Source organism: Capra hircus, chromosome 18 (assembly GCF_001704415.2).
Source record: "Capra hircus breed San Clemente chromosome 18, ASM170441v1, whole genome shotgun sequence".
NCBI lineage: Eukaryota > Metazoa > Chordata > Mammalia > Artiodactyla > Bovidae > Capra > Capra hircus.
Window position 1 is genome coordinate 49,830,056 of NC_030825.1, and position 18,290 is coordinate 49,848,345.

General features: G+C 50.9%; 3 protein-coding genes across 3 annotated transcripts; 2 read left to right on the forward strand and 1 right to left on the reverse strand.

The window, feature by feature from the left end:
• On the reverse strand, positions 1,791–3,513 carry LOC108638068 (interferon lambda-4-like). The gene is made up of 6 exons (XM_018063171.1): positions 3,486–3,513; positions 3,077–3,160; positions 2,588–2,655; positions 2,359–2,502; positions 2,051–2,125; positions 1,791–1,889 (listed from the first exon to the last, which is right to left on the reverse strand). Exons 1-6 carry the CDS (start codon positions 3,511–3,513, stop codon positions 1,791–1,793), a joined length of 498 nt encoding a protein of 165 aa, XP_017918660.1.
• On the forward strand, positions 10,033–11,815 carry LOC108638069 (interferon lambda-4-like). The gene is made up of 6 exons (XM_018063173.1): positions 10,033–10,060; positions 10,325–10,500; positions 10,923–10,994; positions 11,080–11,223; positions 11,457–11,531; positions 11,717–11,815. Exons 1-6 carry the CDS (start codon positions 10,033–10,035, stop codon positions 11,813–11,815), a joined length of 594 nt encoding a protein of 197 aa, XP_017918662.1.
• Positions 11,815–16,554, forward strand: LOC108638070 (interferon lambda-3-like). The gene is made up of 6 exons (XM_018063174.1): positions 11,815–11,983; positions 15,130–15,317; positions 15,587–15,664; positions 16,036–16,179; positions 16,285–16,368; positions 16,456–16,554. Exons 1-6 carry the CDS (start codon positions 11,815–11,817, stop codon positions 16,552–16,554), a joined length of 762 nt encoding a protein of 253 aa, XP_017918663.1.

Sequence of the window (18,290 nt, forward strand, 5' to 3'; positions counted from 1 at the left end):
ACACAGCAAATAACTAGTGAGGGCAGGATGTGAACTGAGTTTTGTCTGACAGCAGACGAGTAACTACTGTACTCAACAGCCCCAGTGTGGCTAGATCTGGACTTGGAGGGAATGCACTTCTCCAACAGAAAGTGTGGAGTCCTGGAGAGGGTGGACCACAGCCCTCATCTGGGAATATCTATGAGCGCCAATGCATAATCATGTTTCCAAAGCTACCGCAAGGATGTGCCTCGAGCACCTACAAGTGTTCTGGTCAGATTCTGTCAACTGCATGCACCTTCTATCAAGGGGAAAGGTCGGGGTCAGCGCTTGCTTTTAGGGCTTGCCTGGTGGCTCAGAGGGTAAAGCGTCTACCTGCAATGCAGGAGACCTGGGTTCGATCCCTGGGTCAGGAAGATCCCCTGGAGAAGGCAATGGCACCCCACTCCAGCACTCTTGCCTGGAAAATCCCATGGACAGAGGAGCCTGGTAGGCTGCAGTCCGAGGGGTCACTACTAGTCAGACACGACTGAGTGACTTCATTTTCACTTTTCACTTTCATGCGTTGGAGAAGGAAATGGCAACCCACTCCAGTGTTCTTGCCTGGGGAATCCCAGGGATGGGAGAGCCTGGTGGGCTGCCATCTGTGGGGTCGCACAGAGTCAGACACGACTGGAGCGACTTAGCAGCAGCAACAACAGCATATCAGGGGAAAAGATATCCCTACAACAACAATGAATCATGCAAACTGACTGTTTATCTGAAAATTCCTAGAAAGGAACTTCAGGGGAGTGGTTAGGAGCATTGGAGCTGGAGGAAAATATTCTGGGTTCAAACCTGGTTCTGATCACTACCTATATGACCCTGGGAAACAGTCTTTGCACTTGGGCTACAATGGTTGCCCATCCATAGGTCAGGACAAGTGAAAGAAGTACAGTTTTTGTGCATTTATGTGTGTGGTGATTTAATGGAGACCAGTTATTAAGGCCATTCTGTGACTTCAGCTGGAAGCTTCAGAAACATTATCTCAATGTATATTACTCACTGTAATGGAAGTGTAATAATGTTATGGCATAGATGAAAAAACTGAGGCTCAAAGAGAAGCAATTGGTCCAGACACACAGCTATGAAGTGTGTGTGGAACAGACACTTCTGTGCAGGGACAGAACCGAAACTCAAGTCATCAGATTTCCCTGTCTCAGCATTTTGTGATCAACAGCCCCACTCACAATGATCACAGGAGAAATAACCAACAGAAATGCAAAAAAAGATTTAATAATTGGCAATAAATTGACAACAGAAGACAGAATAGCAAACATATACAGAAACTTCATTAATACAAAACACACAAGTTATGGAATTAAAAGAAAAAAAAACTGCTTCTCAGGACTTTTGGCCCCTTCACTACCCAGTCCCTCAGGGAATGAGGCTTCCCCAGGGGGGAGCTCCAAGAGTCCCAGATTCATGGACTCTCAAGGTGACCACTGAAGGTTCAAAGCTGGGATTGGAACCTGTCATAGGACAGGGGTTGCTGTAACTACAGAAGTAGAAACCGGTCCATGTCTGTGGTGGTGGTTAGCGACCAAGGCAGACTCCAGTCTTTTCCTGGGAGGTTCTTAGGGCGACGCATCCCACGGGAATACCGCTGGTTGCCGGGGACTCTTCCTGGTCTTTGGGGAAAGGGTGCCTCAGGCACCAGCGCATACGGGTGGAGGCTGACAGACCCCCGGGTTCAGTGAGACCACGGAGGAGGGCGGCGCCCGCAGCCAGGCGCTCTGAGCGCTCCGGGTCCAGACGCAGCGGCGGCGGCATCACAGACAAGGTCCCGCGCGCGCCACCAGCCGCAGGTCCCACGCGAGCAGGCGCAGGAGGTGGAAGATGACGGTGGCTTCGTGGCACCGAGGCGAGTCCTGCAGCCCGGGAAGGAGGCAGGGCGGGGCTGAGTCAGGACTCTGCTTCCCGTGAGACACCCCCACTCCAGACCCTCAGGGCGCAAGCCCGGCCCCCGCCGCGTCTCCACCTCCCGCGGTCCTCCCTGCGGTCCAGCCGCGCTCGCGCCGGCTCCACTCACAGCTCGGCGAGTCTTGGGACGCCTCCCGGGCCGCCGCGGGGACCTGCTCCAGGAGCCTGGCCGGGCCAGCTCGAGCTGGAGCGGGGAAGGAGGTCAGCGAAGGCGGTGGAGACCCGAGCCTCCCGCCCCCTCCCCGCTGACTCGGGCCCTCTCCCTTCCGGCCGCAGAGCAAAGCCGGGAGGATGCGATTCGGGTCCGTGCCCGTTTCCGGGCTCAGTGGGACAGCTTCGCAGTGCGGGCCGTGGCCCTGAGACCAGGGGCGCCGAGCGAGCAGGGAGCGGCGCGGGGCCAGGCCGCCGAGCACTCACGCAGGCCGCCACGTCCCGCCCCGCGGCCGCCAGCAGCTCCAGGGTCTGCCCGACGCCGGGGAAGAGCTCGGGGCTCGGCAGGCTGCTCAGCACGGCCCGGGCGTCGGCGAGGTCGCGGGCCAGCCGGCGGAGCATCGCACAGGACTGCGGGGACCGGGCTGGAGTTAGACGGGGCGGCGCCCGAGCCACCCCCCACCACACACACAACCCCGCCCGCCTTGGGCCTCACCGACGGCCGGGGAGGGTTCCTCTTCAGGCGGATCGAGCAGTTTTGGGGGCCCCAGCTCAGCGTCTCTTCTTCCCGCGGGACAAGAGCTGGGGTGACGCAGGGCCCCTGGAGCACTGGGACGTCGAGGATTCCTGGACGTGGATCAGGACTGGTCGGGACGGTGGTGTTTTTCGTGTCCCGAACCAGGCTGCGCTCTGATAATTGTGCGGAGCTGTAAAGCTCCCGCCTTCCGGTGCGGAGCTGGCGCCTCGACGTGAGCTAAGTCCGCCTGGAGGGGGCGCCCCTCTGTGACCCTCACCAAGGCCGTATGTGAGCCGACCACGGGACACCCGGGAAGACGTCAGAGTCACAGTTGTGGACCCTGAAATCAGAGGTGTGCCTGCTGGACGCTAGAACATGAGCGCCCCTCGGGCCAAAGACTGGTGTCTCTGAGCCTGGAGGGCCCGGGGCCGGAGGGTCCGTGGGGGCACCAGGGCCTCTGAGCATCACTCACATAGTGGTCCCTCTGTGCCTTGACAGCCAGCAGCGCCCGGGGGTCCAAGGAGCGATAATGTGAGAGGAGGCAGTGCCGGGCTCACCAAAACCCACAGCCCGACGGCTGCTGCGGCTGCACCATTCCGCCCCATCTCTGCTCCTGCTGGAGGCGACAGATGTCAGGGAGCCCAAAGAGAAGGCCCTGAGTCCAAGCCCCTGCCTCTGGTTAGACTGGCACAAGGACTGTCACTCACAGCGTGGACGCTGATCACACCCAGGGGAAGAGACAAGGCGGGTCCTGACACGCCTCCTCCCCGCAGCCTCTCTCCCCTCACTCCTCACCTGCACTGTGGCTTGGGTGCCTGGCACTGCAGCAGGGCCTGTCTTCCACTGGCCTCTGGGTGGTGTCCAGAGTGGTGCCCACCTAGGTCGGCGGTGCCTGCACCCTCCATGGTGGCTTTTAAGTGTTTCAAGTGGGACCAGTGAGCAACTGGGCTTCCCCGGTGCAGGGTAAGCTTTCCCAACGTCAGTGCTGGCCAGTGGCCAGCGTGTGTGTACTTTACCCACCTTGGGCCAGTGCCAGCGATGACTCTGCCTGACCCTCGCTCCTGAGCCAATTGCTACTGTTTGCATTCTGGACTCTGTATTTTCTGTGTGTTGATCTTTCTTTTGCTCTCTAGTGATGAACTGAAAACACACCATTGCCTTCAATTGGAAGCGGCAAGCTTGGCAGAGGTACCAATACAAGTGCCTGCCCTCCAGGAGCTCACACTAGGGTTTCTAATGCTTGTTCTTCCATCACACTCTTTTGTCGTTACATCCTGTCTTCTCTCCCTGTCTTTTTCTTTCTCTTTCCTTGCACAAATATCCCTCCCTTCTGTTTTTCGGCCTTTTTTCTCATCTGGGTCTTAGAAAAATTCTGTCTTCCCTAGAGTGTTATTTAGTGTGTGTGCATTTTAAGTTGCTTCAATCGTGTCTGACTGTGATTCCATGGACTGTAGTCCGCCTGGTTCCTCTGTCCATGGGATTCTTCATTCAGGAAGTGCTCAGCATGTATCAGCTATAATTATTGTTAACAATGGTTGAGAAAAACATGTCTGCAGTTCCAATTTTCAACAGCAAATGAACAATAGTTTTATATTATTAAATGAATAAATATCATTTAATAACACTCTACTAAATGATATGTAGTCCTTTACCAATTACCAACTAACAGGCTTAGTTGCTCCACAGTATGTAGGATCTTCCCAGGCCAGGAATTGAACCCATGTCTCCTGCACTGGGAGACAGATTCTTTACCACTGAACCACCAGGAAAGCCCCACATGTTTAGTGTTTTAAGAAATGACCAACCCTGTTTTCCAGAGGGGCTGTACCATTTTGCATTTACACCGGCAATGAGTGATCAATTTCCTGTATCCTCACTAGCATTTGATGTTATCACTATTTTTTTAGGCATTCTGATAGCCATATAATGGTATCTCATTGTGGTTTTAATTTGCATCTCTCTAATGACGTGAGTTTGAGTGAACTCCGAGAGTTGGTGATAGACAGGGAAGCCTGGCGTGCTGCAGTTCATGGGGTTGCAAAGAGTCGGACACGACTGAGCGACTGAACTGAACTGAACTGAATGGCTAATAATGTCCAACATCTTTTCATATACTTATTTCCCAACTTTCACTCTTTTAGTGAAATGTCTCTTAATGTCTTTTGCCCATTTCCCAAATGGATTGTTTAATTTTTCTACTGTTGAGTTTTGAGAGTTCTTTATCTATTCAAGATACTAGTCCTTCATCAGATGGGGGGTTTGCAGGTATTTTCTCCCAGTCTTTAGCTCCTCTATCTTCTTTTTTCATTAATTATTTTTGGTTGTGCTGGTCTTCATTGCTTCACGAGGGCTCTCTCTGGTTGCATGCTCTGGCTTCTCATTGCGGTGGCTTGTTGTGGAGCACAGGCCCTAGGCACATGGGCTTTAGGAGTTGCAGCACTTGGGCTCAGTAGTTGTGGCTCACTGGATCTAGAGCATGGGCTCAGGGGTTGTGGAGCACAGGCTTAGTTGCTCCCAGGCATGTGGGATCTTCCCAGATCCAGGATCGAACCCATGTCCCCTGGATTGGCAGGTGGATTCTTATCCACCGTACCATGAGAGATGTCCTGTCTTTTTAACATGGTCTTTCACAGAGCAAATTTTTGATCAAGTTCAGTTGATCAATTCTCCTTTTATGGATTAATCCCTTTGTCCACCTCTAGACCTTGAAGATGGTCCTCCTAAGTTTTTCTAACTTCTGTAGCTTTATGTTTTACATTTAAGTCAGTGCTCCATATTGAGTTAATTTTTATTTTCATGTGAGTTTTAGATCAACGTTCATTGTTTGGCCTATGGATGTCCAATTACTCCAGCATTGTTTTTTAGTTAATTAATTTACTTATTCTTAGCTGGGTCTGGTCTTCATTACTTCACGGACTTTCTCTAGTTGCAGCAAGTGAGATCTCTTCATTTCAGTGCATGGGCTTCTTATAGTGGTGGCTTCTCTTGCTGCGGAGCAGGGGCTCTAGGGTGCTTCACGGGGGGCTGCAATAGTTGCCGTTCCTGGGCTCCAGAGCACAGGCTCAATAATTGTGCACAGGCTTAGTTGGCTTGGGTCATGTGGAATCTTCCCAGACCAGGGATTGAACCAGGTGTCTCCTGCATGGGCAGGCAGGTTCTTCACCACTAAGCCACTAAGGAAGCCCAGCACTGTTTTTGAAAGGGCTCTTTTCCCCAGTGAATTGCTTTTGCTTGGATGAGTATTTCTAAACACGGGGAGTGTCACAACATGTGCATTGTTCTCAACAGTTTCCTTTTTTCTCTCTCTGTCTTGAAGATTTTTCCACGTCAGTACACATAGATCTACATCATTCTATTTAAAGTCCAGCTTAACCTGGGGTTCATGAACCACCCTACAGTAGGATTCAGGGAAGGGTGAACTTGCATGGGAGAAGGTTACATCTTCTTCACTAACCTCTAACTGAAATTTAGCATTTCTTTCCCTTATGAATGTAAGCAACAAGCTACAATAATATTAGCAGAAGTTGTGACTTTGTCATAAAAGAAGGCACAGATATTTCATAGCATTTTACAGATATGGCACACGTCTCGCGATATCATTTACTCCTATTAGTACCTCAAAGTATAGTAGTTGTTAAACCTATTGCTCTATCTTGTACTTAGATCATTAGGCCTATGTATCACTTATTGCAAAGTTACTCTAATGTTTTGGTAACTGTGTTTCAATATAATCAGTTTTCTTAATAGTCCTGTGTATTTAATTTTATGTCTTTAAAAACATGTATCTGGGAAAAAAAAACATTTCTGAATCAATAAGCGATTACAGCAAGGTGGCAGGATATAAGGTTAATACACAAAAGCCTATTGCTTTCAATGAACAATTTGAATTTGAAATTAAAAATACCATTTACATTCAGCATTCCCCAAAATTTAATACTTAAGTATTAATACAAATCTAACAAAATATAAACAAAATCTGTATGAGAAACACTATAAAACTCTGATGAGAGAAGTGAAAGAACATCTAAAAATAGAACTCGTCTATGAATATGGATAAGAAGATTCGATATTGTCAAGATGTCAGTTCTTCCTAACTTAATCTATAGAGTCAATGCAATCCAAAATTCCAGCAAGTTAATTTGTGGATATTGACAAAGTGAAAGTTAAACAGAAATTCAAAAGACCCAGAGTAGCTTTCACAGTATTAAAGGAGAAGAATAACGTTGGAGAACTGACACTGTCACGTTAAGACTTACTATAAAGCTACAATAATCAAGACTCTGTTATTAGTGAAAAAATAAATAAATCAATGTAACAGAAGAGAGTGCCCAGGAATAGACCCACACAAATGCAGTCAATTGATTTTTGAGAAAGGACCAAAGGCAATTCAGTAAAGAAAGGATAATCTTCCCACAAATGGTATTGAAACAACTGGATAGGGAATTCCAGGGTGGCCCAGTGGTTTAGACTCCGAGCTTCCACTACAGGGGGTGAAGTTTCAGTCTCTGGTCGGGGAACTAAATCCTGCATGCCTTAGGGTGTGGCCAAAAATAAATATAAATAAATAAACCTAGATGCAGACTTTGCACATTTTCACAAAAATTAACTTAAAATATATCATAGACCTAATGTAAAGTGCAGAACTATAAAACTCCTGTAATGTAGTATAGGAGAAAATCTAGGGAACCGTGGTGATGATTTTTTGTATACGCTGAAAGCACAAGACATGGAAGAAGAAAAATTGGTGAATTAGAAAAATTTAAAATATCAGATGACAGACACCATTAAGAGAATGAAAAAGTCGCTCCCTTTCTCTCCCCTAGTCTTAAGAAGCATGATTTTAACAAGACTGGAAAGAATATCAATGCCCACCAATAGGAGTTTGGGATTGGTTATTCAATAATCCCATTAGATTGGAAGGCTTACTAGTGGTACATGCAAATTGTCTTCCATCTGCCCCTCCAAGTTCATTCTTCCCACTTCTCTAGCCTCCTCTGGGCCCCAGAAGCTGGCCTTTGGCTTCTGCTGAGTGCAGTCAATGGGGAGCCTAGTAATAGGGCCTGAGAGAGGGAAAGTAGAATACAGTCAGCGTATTTACTTTTCTTTCCTCCACCTGTGTGTATGACTCTCTTCCTCCCAGGTCAGGTAACCCCTCCCTCCCCTATCTGCTTTCTTCAGGCTTAGGGATGACAGACCCACGCCAGCTGGGCCCCAAGACCTTGAACTACTCCTCCTCTGCTCCCTTTACCATCCAATCCCTTGGTAAATGCTCCTGGTATTAAACCACTTCAAATTAGCCTAAATTGATTAAGGCATCTTTCCTGCAGGGGACCTCACTGATATAGTATAATTAAAGATGTGGGGGAATGAAAATGAGAGATAATGGTAAGACACGAAAAGCAGGCTACCAAACTGTATACAGACAAGCTCCAACTTGGCAGAAATTGTTCACAGAGGAAAAAAGAAAAAAAAAGGAGGATTAGCAACTAACTGCTAAAAAGATTACCTCCAGAAAGTGAGATTAAAGACTTTTTTAACTCTCCAAGTTGTATGTTTTTTTAATTGGCTGAATCTTTATAACGAATGTGTTACTTCGATAATCAGAAAACACACACACAAATCAATATATGTAACATTTCTACACATTGGAAAAACTGTTCCAGAGCTGGGGTGAGGTGAGACAGGGTGAGGTGGGTGGTGAATTTACAGATTTTTTTTTTTCTCCCTTATGCATGTCTCTATTTTTCAGGCATTATCCAATGGCCCTGCATTACTAATTTTATCAGGAAAAGTAGTAGGTTGTATTATTTATTTAATATTTTTATTTATTTGCTTGGCTGCACCAGGGTCTTAGCTGTGGCATGTGAGACCTAGTTCCCTGACCAGGGATCGAACCCAGGTCCCCTGAATTGGGAGCCCAGAGTATTAGTCACTGGACCACCAGGGAAGTCCCTTTTATTTATTTTTATTTTGGCTCTGTTGGGTTTTTGTTGCAGGCCTTCTTCAGTTGCAGCGAGTGAGGGCTACTCTCTAGTTACGACGTGCAGGCTTCTCATTGCAAGTTTCTTTCATTGCAAAGCAAGGGCCCTGGAGCACTGGCTCAGCAGTTGCGGCGTATGGGCTCTGTTGTCCCTCAGCACTCGGAATCTTCCCAGACCAGGGATGGAACCCATGTCCCCTGCATTGGCAGGCCATCCTTTACCACTGAGCCACCAGGGAAGTCCAGTAGATTTTATTTTTAAACCAAAACAGAGACTGACTGAGACACACAGAGACACTTGCATGTTTGTGATGTTGACTAAAAAATAGTCACAGCCTAAAAGTTGAGTTACATTTTATTTGGTGGAAATTTTCAGGACTTAAGTCCAGGAGGCAGCATCTCAAGTGGTCCTGGGAGAACTACTCAGAGGAGGTGGGAGGGGGAGGGAGTCAGGTTACATTGAAATTTGCATCAAGGGGTAGGTAGTCTGAACATCAGAAGTATTTTTGTGAATTAAAGAAAATCAGATACCACAAGTTAAGGAATTTAGCGCTTTTCCTTGTGTGCAAGGACTCACTGAAATCATTCCTTTCACATGCATCTCTGCTATCTGGGGCCAGTATCCTGAGGTCCCCCGCGTTCACCGTAGGGAGTGGTTACAGCCTGATGGCTGCCGGATGTTGTTCTTCTTCCTGGGCTCAGAAATTCACCTTTGGAGGGCCGGAGTCACTGATGGCTGTAACACCCTTGTCTATTGATATGGCAGGAAATACTCCATTTCTCAGTGAGAAAAAGGAATAAGAAACAAATGAAGTTACTGACAGAGACAAACACAGGACCAAAGAGGTAGAGACAAAAGGGGAGGCGAATAGAGAGGGAAGAGAGAGAAACAGAATGAAGTGAGGACAGAAGAGGAAAGAGAGGAGGCACTCAGTCAGATATGGGGTGGGCGTAGTTACGGCTTAGAGATCAAGCTTGGAAGCTGGTTTGAGGACAGGCTCAAATTCTGCCTCTGCCGATTGTGAGCTGCGTATCTTGGAGAAGTTCCTTCGTCTTACTGTGCCACGGTTTTCCCATCTGCAAATTGGAGGTATGATAGAACAATTCTTGCAGTGTCATTTTTGAAACATTGAGTGAGATGAGTACATATCAATACCTTGGAACAGGGCCTTGTAACTGTGTAAGAGCTAATCAGCATTATAGAAAAGAGATAACAACACCCAGGGTGATGAAAGTGAAAGGATACAGAAACGGACTGGAAGTGTTGGCAGTCAGCTGGGGTGGCATCATAGCTGGCATTGCCCCACTGTGGGTTAAAGTCCTCACATCCCTGCCTACAACCCTCTGGGCCGATCAATGGCCAGCACTGACGTTGGGAAAGCTTACCCTGCACCGGGGAAGCCCAGTTGCTCACTGGTCCCACTTGAAACACTTAAAAGCCACCATGGAGGGTGCAGGCACCGCCGACCTAGGTGGGCACCACTCTGGACACCACCCAGAGGCCAGTGGAAGACAGGCCCTGCTGCAGCGCCAGGCACTCAAGCCACAGTGCAGGTGAGGAGTGAGGGGAGAGAGGCTGCGGGGAGGAGGCGTGTCAGGACCCGCCTTGTCTCTTCCCCTGGGTGTGATCAGCGTCCACGCTGTGAGTGACAGTCCTTGTGCCAGTCTAACCAGAGGCAGGGGCTTGGACTCAGGGCCTTCTCTTTGGGCTCCCTGACATCTGTCGCCTCCAGCAGGAGCAGAGATGGGGCAGAGTGGCGCAGCCGCAGTGGTCGTGGGATTGTGGGTCTTGGTGACTGTGGGTGTAGCTGCCGACCCCAACGTGACTGAGCCTCAGCGCTGCCTCCTCTCACACTATCGCTCCTTGGACCCCCGGGCGCTGCTGGCTGTCAAGGCGCTGAGGGACCACTATGTGAGTGATGCTCAGAGGCCCCCGCCCCTCCGCCCCTGGCACCACCGGGCTCAGATATGCCAGTCTTTGTCCCAAGGGGCCCTGGCGAACTGGAGTCTAGTAGGTGCATGGCTCATCTCAGAGTAGAGAACTGTGAACCCCGACCCCTTCCCTGAGGCTCTGGTGGTCGGTCATACAAGACCTTGAGGTACATCAAGATGGGACGCCCCCTCCAGGCGGACTCGGCTCGACGTCGAGGCTTAGGCTCCGCACACACAGCGCGCGTGCATTTCAGCTCACTCAACAGAGCGCAGCCTGGTTCAGCACAAGAAAAACACCACCGTCCCGACCAGTCCTGATCCACGTCCAGGAATCCTCGACGTCCCAGTGCTCCAGGGGCCCTGGCCAGGAGGCCCTGCGTCACCCCAGCTCTTGTCCCGCAGGAAGAAGAGACGCTGAGCTGGGGCCCCCAAAACTGCTCGATCCGCCGGAAGAGGAACCCTCCCCGGCCGTCGGTGAGGCCCGAGGCGGGCGGGGTTGTGTGTGTGGTGGGGGGTGGCTCGGGCGCCGCCCCGTCTAACTCCAGCCCGGTCCCCGCAGTCCTGTGCGATGCTCCGCCGGCTGGCCCGCGACCTCGCCGACGCCCGGGCCGTGCTGAGCAGCCTGCCGAGCCCCGAGCTCTTCCCCGGCGTCGGGCAGACCCTGGAGCTGCTGGCGGCCGCGGGGCGGGACGTGGCGGCCTGCGTGAGTGCTCGGCGGCCTGGCCCCGCGCCGCTCCCGGCTCGCTCGGCGCCCCTGGTCTCAGGGCCACGGCCCGCACTGCGAAGCTGTCCCACTGAGCCCGGAAACGGGCACGGACCCGAATCGCATCCTCCCGGCTTTGCTCTGCGGCCGGAAGGGAGAGGGCCCGAGTCAGCGGGGAGGGGGCGGGAGGCTCGGGTCTCCACCGCCTTCGCTGACCTCCTTCCCCGCTCCAGCTCGAGCTGGCCCGGCCAGGCTCCTGGAGCAGGTCCCCGCGGCGGCCCGGGAGGCGTCCCAAGACTCGCCGAGCTGTGAGTGGAGCCGGCGCGAGCGCGGCTGGACCGCAGGGAGGACCGCAGGGAGGACCGCAGGGAGGACCGCGGGAGGTGAAGAAGCGGCGGGGGCCGGGCTTGCGCCCTGAGGGTCTGGAGTGGGGGTGTCTCACGCGAAGCAGAGTCCTGACTCAGCCCCGCCCTGCCTCCTTCCCGGGCTGCAGGACTCGCCTCGGTGCCACGAAGCCACCGTCATCTTCCACCTCCTGCGCCTGCTCGCGTGGGACCTGCGGCTGGTGGCGCGCGCGGGACCTTGTCTGTGATGCCGCCGCCGCTGCGTCTGGACCCGGAGCGCTCAGAGCGCCTGGCTGCGGGCGCCGCCCTCCTCCGTGGTCTCACTGAACCCGGGGGTCTGTCAGCCTCCACCCGTATGCGCTGGTGCCTGAGGCACCCTTTCCCCAAAGACCAGGAAGAGTCCCCGGCAACCAGCGGTATTCCCGTGGGATGCGTCGCCCTAAGAACCTCCCAGGAAAAGACTGGAGTCTGCCTTGGTCGCTAACCACCACCACAGACATGGACCGGTTTCTACTTCTGTAGTTACAGCAACCCCTGTCCTATGACAGGTTCCAATCCCAGCTTTGAACCTTCAGTGGTCACCTTGAGAGTCCATGAATCTGGGACTCTTGGAGCTCCCCCCTGGGGAGGCCTCATTCCCTGAGGGACTGGGTAGTGAAGGGGCCAAAAGTCCTGAGAAGCAGTTTGTTTTTGTTTTTGTTTTAATTCCATAACTTGTGTGTTTTGTATTGATGAAGTTTCTGTGTATTTGCTATTCTGTCTTCTGTTGTCAATTTATTGCCAATGATTAAATATTTTTGCATTTTTATTGGTTGTTTCTCCTGTGATCCTTGTGAGGAGGGCTGTTGAGTGCAGAATGCTGAGACAGGGAAATCAGGTGACTTGAGTTTCAGTTCTGTCCCTGCCACTTCAGAATCGTGTCTCTGGACAAATTCTCTTTGAGCTTCAGTTTTCTCATCCATGCCATGGCATTATTGCACTTCTCTTGCAGTGAATAATATACACTGAAATAATGTTTCTGAAACTTCCAGCTGAAGTCATGGAATGGCAGTAATAATTGATCTCCATTAAGTCATCACACATATAAATGCAAAACAATTGGACTTTAAAAATTTGTCAAGGGACTTCCTGGGTAGTCCAGTGGTTAAGATGCTGGGCTTCCAGTGCCTGGGGCTTGAGATGGATCCCTGGTTGGAGAATTAAGATCCTATTTGCCCTGCTGTGAGGCAAAAAAAAAAAAAAAAAAAAAAGTCTGAACCTCTGGATGGACAATCTTTATGGACAGCTACAAGGCCTGTTTCCCAAGGTCACACAACTAGTGATGGTCAGAGCCTGGTTTGAACCCCAGAGTCTTTAACTCCAGCTCCCAGCTCCTACCTGGTATCTCAGAGAGTAAAGAATCTGCCTGCAAGGAAGAAACCCAGATTCAATCCCTAGGTCAGGAAGATCCCCTGGAGGAGGAAATGGCAACCCACTCCAGTATTGTTGCCTGGAGAATCTCATGGACAGAGGAACCAGGCGAGCTACAGTTCAAGAGTTCAAAAAGAGTTGGAGGTGACTGCACTAACACTTTCTCTTTCTTCCCAAGCTCTTAACCACTGCCCTGAACTCCCTTGGTAAGAGAAGCACTATGATGCTTAAGAATTTTGAGGTATTTCGTCAATTTTCAGGATTCCTTTTAGCCATGTCTCCTCCCGTGACATAAGGTCCCTGCAATTGACAGAACTGATGAGAACACTGGTAGGTGCCTTGGGCATATCCCTGCTGTTGCTTTGGAAACATTATTATCCATTAGTGTTCAAAGATATTACCAGCTGAAGACTTTGGTCCACCCTCTCCCTGGAATTACGAATGAAGCAAAGAGGGGGTAGAGAAACAGTCAAAAGGACTCCACACCTTCTATTGGAAAAATCCAACTCCCTCCAAGTCCAGGAGATCTAAGCACGCTGGGGCTGCTGAGTGCAGTGGCTATTTTCTGGTTTCAGACAAAATTCAGTTCATATCCTGCCCTCACTGGTTATTTGCTGTGTGACCATGAATAACTATCTTAACCTCTCTGGGTCCCCCACCCCCACCCTGTCTTCTGTATTTGAAATGTAGGCTAAAGCATGGATGACTTGGTGCTATCGTGAGTATTCAAGACCACACTGCAGTAGAGAAATAGACAGGCTCACAGTAAGAGGAGGTTCTCTCTCTTTTCCTTTTGCGCTGACTGTTTCCTTTTCTTAGAAGGCTCCCTCTCAGGTCTCCACAGAGCTGCCTCCCTCACTTCCTTTAGGTCTGCCCTCAGGTGTCATTTCATTACCTTATTTAATGCAAACTTTCTCTTCCACTCTGCTCTCAACCCTGGTTCATTTCTTTCATTTTCATTATCTGATGTTATCTAACATAATACATTCCACATGCCTAATCCCCCCATCCCATACTCTCTGGTACCTTTTTCTTGTAAAAAAAAAAAAAAAGAAAGAAAGAAAGAAAGCTTCATGAAGGATTGTTTTATGCCTTTTATTTTTCTAATGATCTCTTCCTTGTGCCTTAAAAAGGGTCTGACCCAAAGTGAGGGAGGGGGTGAGTAATTACTTAGTGAATAAATGAAGTCGTTTTTCTCAAACCCAGTTGATTTCCCAGAACTCTTGGTCACACCCTGATTTCATAGTAGATCCTCCTATTCCTGTGCCTGACAATCAGAGAACAGGTTAGTGCAGGCTCCACCCCTCCCCTATTCTGTCACTATCAGTACCAGGTGGGGAGGGGCTGGTCTCCTCTCTTAGTTACAGAGTGTTTCTGCCTTTCTGACCCCCTCTCCCCACCCTCATCAGCACCCCTGGATCTTCTACCATCCTCTGACCAGCCTCCCTCTAGGAAGGTCTAGGTTGTTCATGGTAACACCTCCTACAGGTGCCTTTTCCTTCCTTTCCCTGCACTGGGGCAGCTGCAAAAGAGAAAATCCCTCTGACCCTCCCCACCCAGTCTAAATCAGCCTGGTCCCTCCAGAAGAACCCCCAACCCCTTGTGGGGCTGAAGCTGTCCCCATCCTGATTTTGTCTTCATTACTCACTCATTACTTCATTACTCATTCGAGGCGAGCATGAATTGATGTCATTTTATCTTTCAGTGAGCTCACCTGGCTCACTGGCTCCACCCTGCTCTGGGCTTTCCCAGCCCGGGCCTCCCCTGGTGGCCACTGTCAGCCTTTACCTGTGTTTTCACTTTTCCTACATCAGCTGGGATTGCCCGGCTGCACAGGCTAAAAGCTGCACCATGGAGCTCAGGCAGCAGTTACACCTCAGACCAGACAGAGCTGGAAGTTCAGAGACACGAACGGAGCAACGAGCCAAGATCCAGAAGAGAAGGCTGAAGTCAGAGACGCCAGACAAGACTGAGATCCCAGGCAACAGCCTCCAAGTGGGCACTTGATCCCCGATTCTGACAGACACCAGAGAGCAGGAATGAAGCTAGGTGAGCCCCCGCATCATTGTCTGGGACCCTCACCTCCCGAGAGCCTGCACCCTCACTCCCTGACGCCCTCCCTCCCCTCACCTTTCTATCCTTCCTTAACCAGACATAGCCCCCGGCTGTGCGCTGGTGCTGGTGCTGATGCTGATGACTGCGGCGCTGAGCAGGACAGGAGCAGTTCCTGTGCCCTCTGCCTCCAGGGCCTTCCCACCTGCCAGGGGCTGCCACATGGCCCAGTTCAAGTCTCTGTCCCCTCAAGAGCTGCAGGCCTTCAAGACGGCCAGGGATGCCTTTGTGAGTCTCCCCACCCCTCCTGCAGTGGGTGAGCCCCCAGCCCCCTCCTGTGGGCTCCTAGACCACCTGGGCTGCAGGCGGGTCTGCCCCCCTCCACCGGGCTGACCGCCCCCCTCCCCGCAGTGGGCGATCCCCTGTCCTGCACCGGATGAGCCTCTACCATCCTTTGGGAATTGAACCTCCCGCCTCTGTTGCTGGCCATCCTCCGGTCTCCCTGAGGGCCCCCTCCGTCCCTCCCGCTGTGACCCGACCTTGCCCTTGCTCTCTAGGAAGACTCGCTCTTGCAGAAGGACTGGGACTGCAGCGGCCGCCTGTTCCCCAGGACCCGGGACCTGAAGCACCTGCAGGTGAGTTGGAAGAGTCAGGCCCACCTGCCCTCACCTGTTCTGGCTCCGCAGGTGCCCCTCACCTCCTCCTTCTCTCCCTGCCCTCCGCAGTCCTCTCCCACCGCTTCCCCTCAGCCAACCTCGTGGACTGTGTCTCTCACCTGCCCCTGCTTCCCCTCCCTCTGTCCCTTCCCCTGCCCCCCCACCTGCCCCCTCAGCTGCCCCTCACCTGCCCCCCTCATCCTGCCCCCTCATCTGCCCCCTCAGCTGCCCCCCACCTGCCCCCTCAGCTGCCCCCCACCTGCCCCCTCAGCTGCCCCCTCATCTGCGCCCCCCCGCCCCTCACCTGGTCTCTCCCACATGCAGCTCTCACGTGTCTTCTGTCTCCTCAGGTGTGGGAGCGCCCCGTGGCTCTGGAGGCAGAGCTGGCCCTGACGCTGACGGTCCTGGAGGCCATGGCTAACTCGTCCCTGGGCCACAGCCTGGAGCAGCCCCTTCTCACGCTGCAGCACATCCGCTCCAAGCTCCAGGCCTGTGTGAGTGCTGGGGCCCCGGGCCGGGTCTGGGCTCTGACCGCCTGGGCGTCCCCCTCGGTCCCCGGCTCCGCCTCACAGCCTCACCCCTCTCTCCTCTGCCCCCAGGTCCCAGCTCAGCCCACAGCAGGCCCCAGGCCCCGGGGCCGCCTCCACCACTGGCTGCACCGGCTCCAGGAGGCCCAAAAGAAGGTGAGTGAGTGGAGAAGGCAAACCATTGTCTGGGGCAGCTGGGATCCCAGGCGTGGGAGATACTGAGCCGTCCCCCTCTTCCCTCAGGAGTCCCAGGACTGCCTCGAAGCCTCCGTGATGTTCAACCTCTTCCGCCTCCTCACCCAGGACCTGAAATGTGTTGCCAGTGGAGACCAGTGTGTCTGACCCGGGAGACCCGCCTGCAACCTGTCCCACCTTTTTAGATATTTTTAATGCATTTTAGATATTTTAATGCAAAAAAACCAGTGTTTTTTTTTTATTGCCTCCAAATAATTATTTCTTTATTTATGGATGACATTTCTCAAACTCAGACCCAGTGTGTTTATTTTTCTACTTTTTATAAAAAAAATGTACAAATAAACAATGAGAAAATGATACTTCCTCTGGTGTGGGTCTCTGTACTTGTGTATGTGAATGTTTTTTTGGGGGGGTGCCACACCAAATTCTCACAAATTGAACGACTCCACAGAACACAAATTCATTATCTCACACTTACACAGGTCAGGAATCTGGGTGGGCTTGGGTAGTTTCTCTGCTGTGGGTCTCACAGGCTAAGTCAAAGTGTGGCTAGCTGGATAGTTTCAGAGGCTCAGGAAAGGATCCCCTTTCAAAGTCATTTAAGTTGTCGGCAGGATTCTGTTCCTTATCGTTGTCAGACTAAGGTTCCATATCCTTTGCTGTGATGGTCCATCCTTAGCTCTTGGTCCATTAACGAGGACCCTAGGTCTCAGATCAGTAATCGTGAGTCAAATCCTCCTTATCCTAGCAGTCCCTCTCATTTCTCCCTTGGCCACATTTCTCTTCTATCTTCAGCCTGAGAAATTTCTCTGCTTTTAAGAACGTGTGAGGTACCATTTCACGCCAGTCAGAATGGCTGCGATCCAAAAGTCTACAAGCAATAAATGCTGGAGAGGGAGTGGAGAAAAGGGAACCCTCTTACACTGTTGGTGGGGATGCAAACTAATACAGCCACTATGGAGAACAGTGTGGAGATTCCTTAAAAAACTAGAAATAGAACTTCCATATGACCCAGCAATCCCACTGCTGGGCGTACACACCGAGGAAACCAGAATTGAAAGAGACATGTGTACCCCAATGTTCATCGCAGCACTGTTTATAATAGCCAGGACATGGAAGCAACCTAGATGTCCGTCAGCAGATGAATGGATAAGAAAGCTGTGGTACATATACACAATGGAGTATTACTCAGCCATTAAAAAGAGTGCATTTGAATCAGTTCTAACGAGGTGAATGAAACTGGAGCCTATTATACAGAATGAAGTAAGTCAGAAAGAAAAATGCCAATACAGTATACTAACACATATATATGGAATTTAGAAAGCTGGTAACGATAACCCTGTATGCGAGACAGCAAAAGAGACACAGATGTAAAGAACAGTCTTTTGGACTCTGTGGGAGAGGGCGAGGGTGGGATGATATGGGAGAATGGCATTGAAACATGTATAATATCATATGTGAAACAAATCACCAGTCTAGGTTTGATGCATGATACAGGGTGCTCAGGGCTGGTGCACTGAGATGACCCAGAGGGATGGGATGGGGAGGGAGGTGGGAGGGGGGTTCAGGATGGGGAACACATGTATACCCATGATAGATTCATGTCAATGTATGGCAAAACCAATACAATATTGTAAAGTAAAATAAATAAATAAATAAAATTTTAAAATAAATAAATAAATTTAAACAAGAACGTGTGTGTAGATTGAGTCTACTCAGGGAATCCAGGATAATCTCTCTATTTCAAAGTCCATAAATCTTAATTACATCTTCAGATCCTTTAATTACACCTGCATGTGTAATAAGATTTATTCATAGGTCAGGGATGCGGGATTTGCATCTTTGGGGGCCATTATTGATCCCCCCCCGGAGAAGGCAATGGC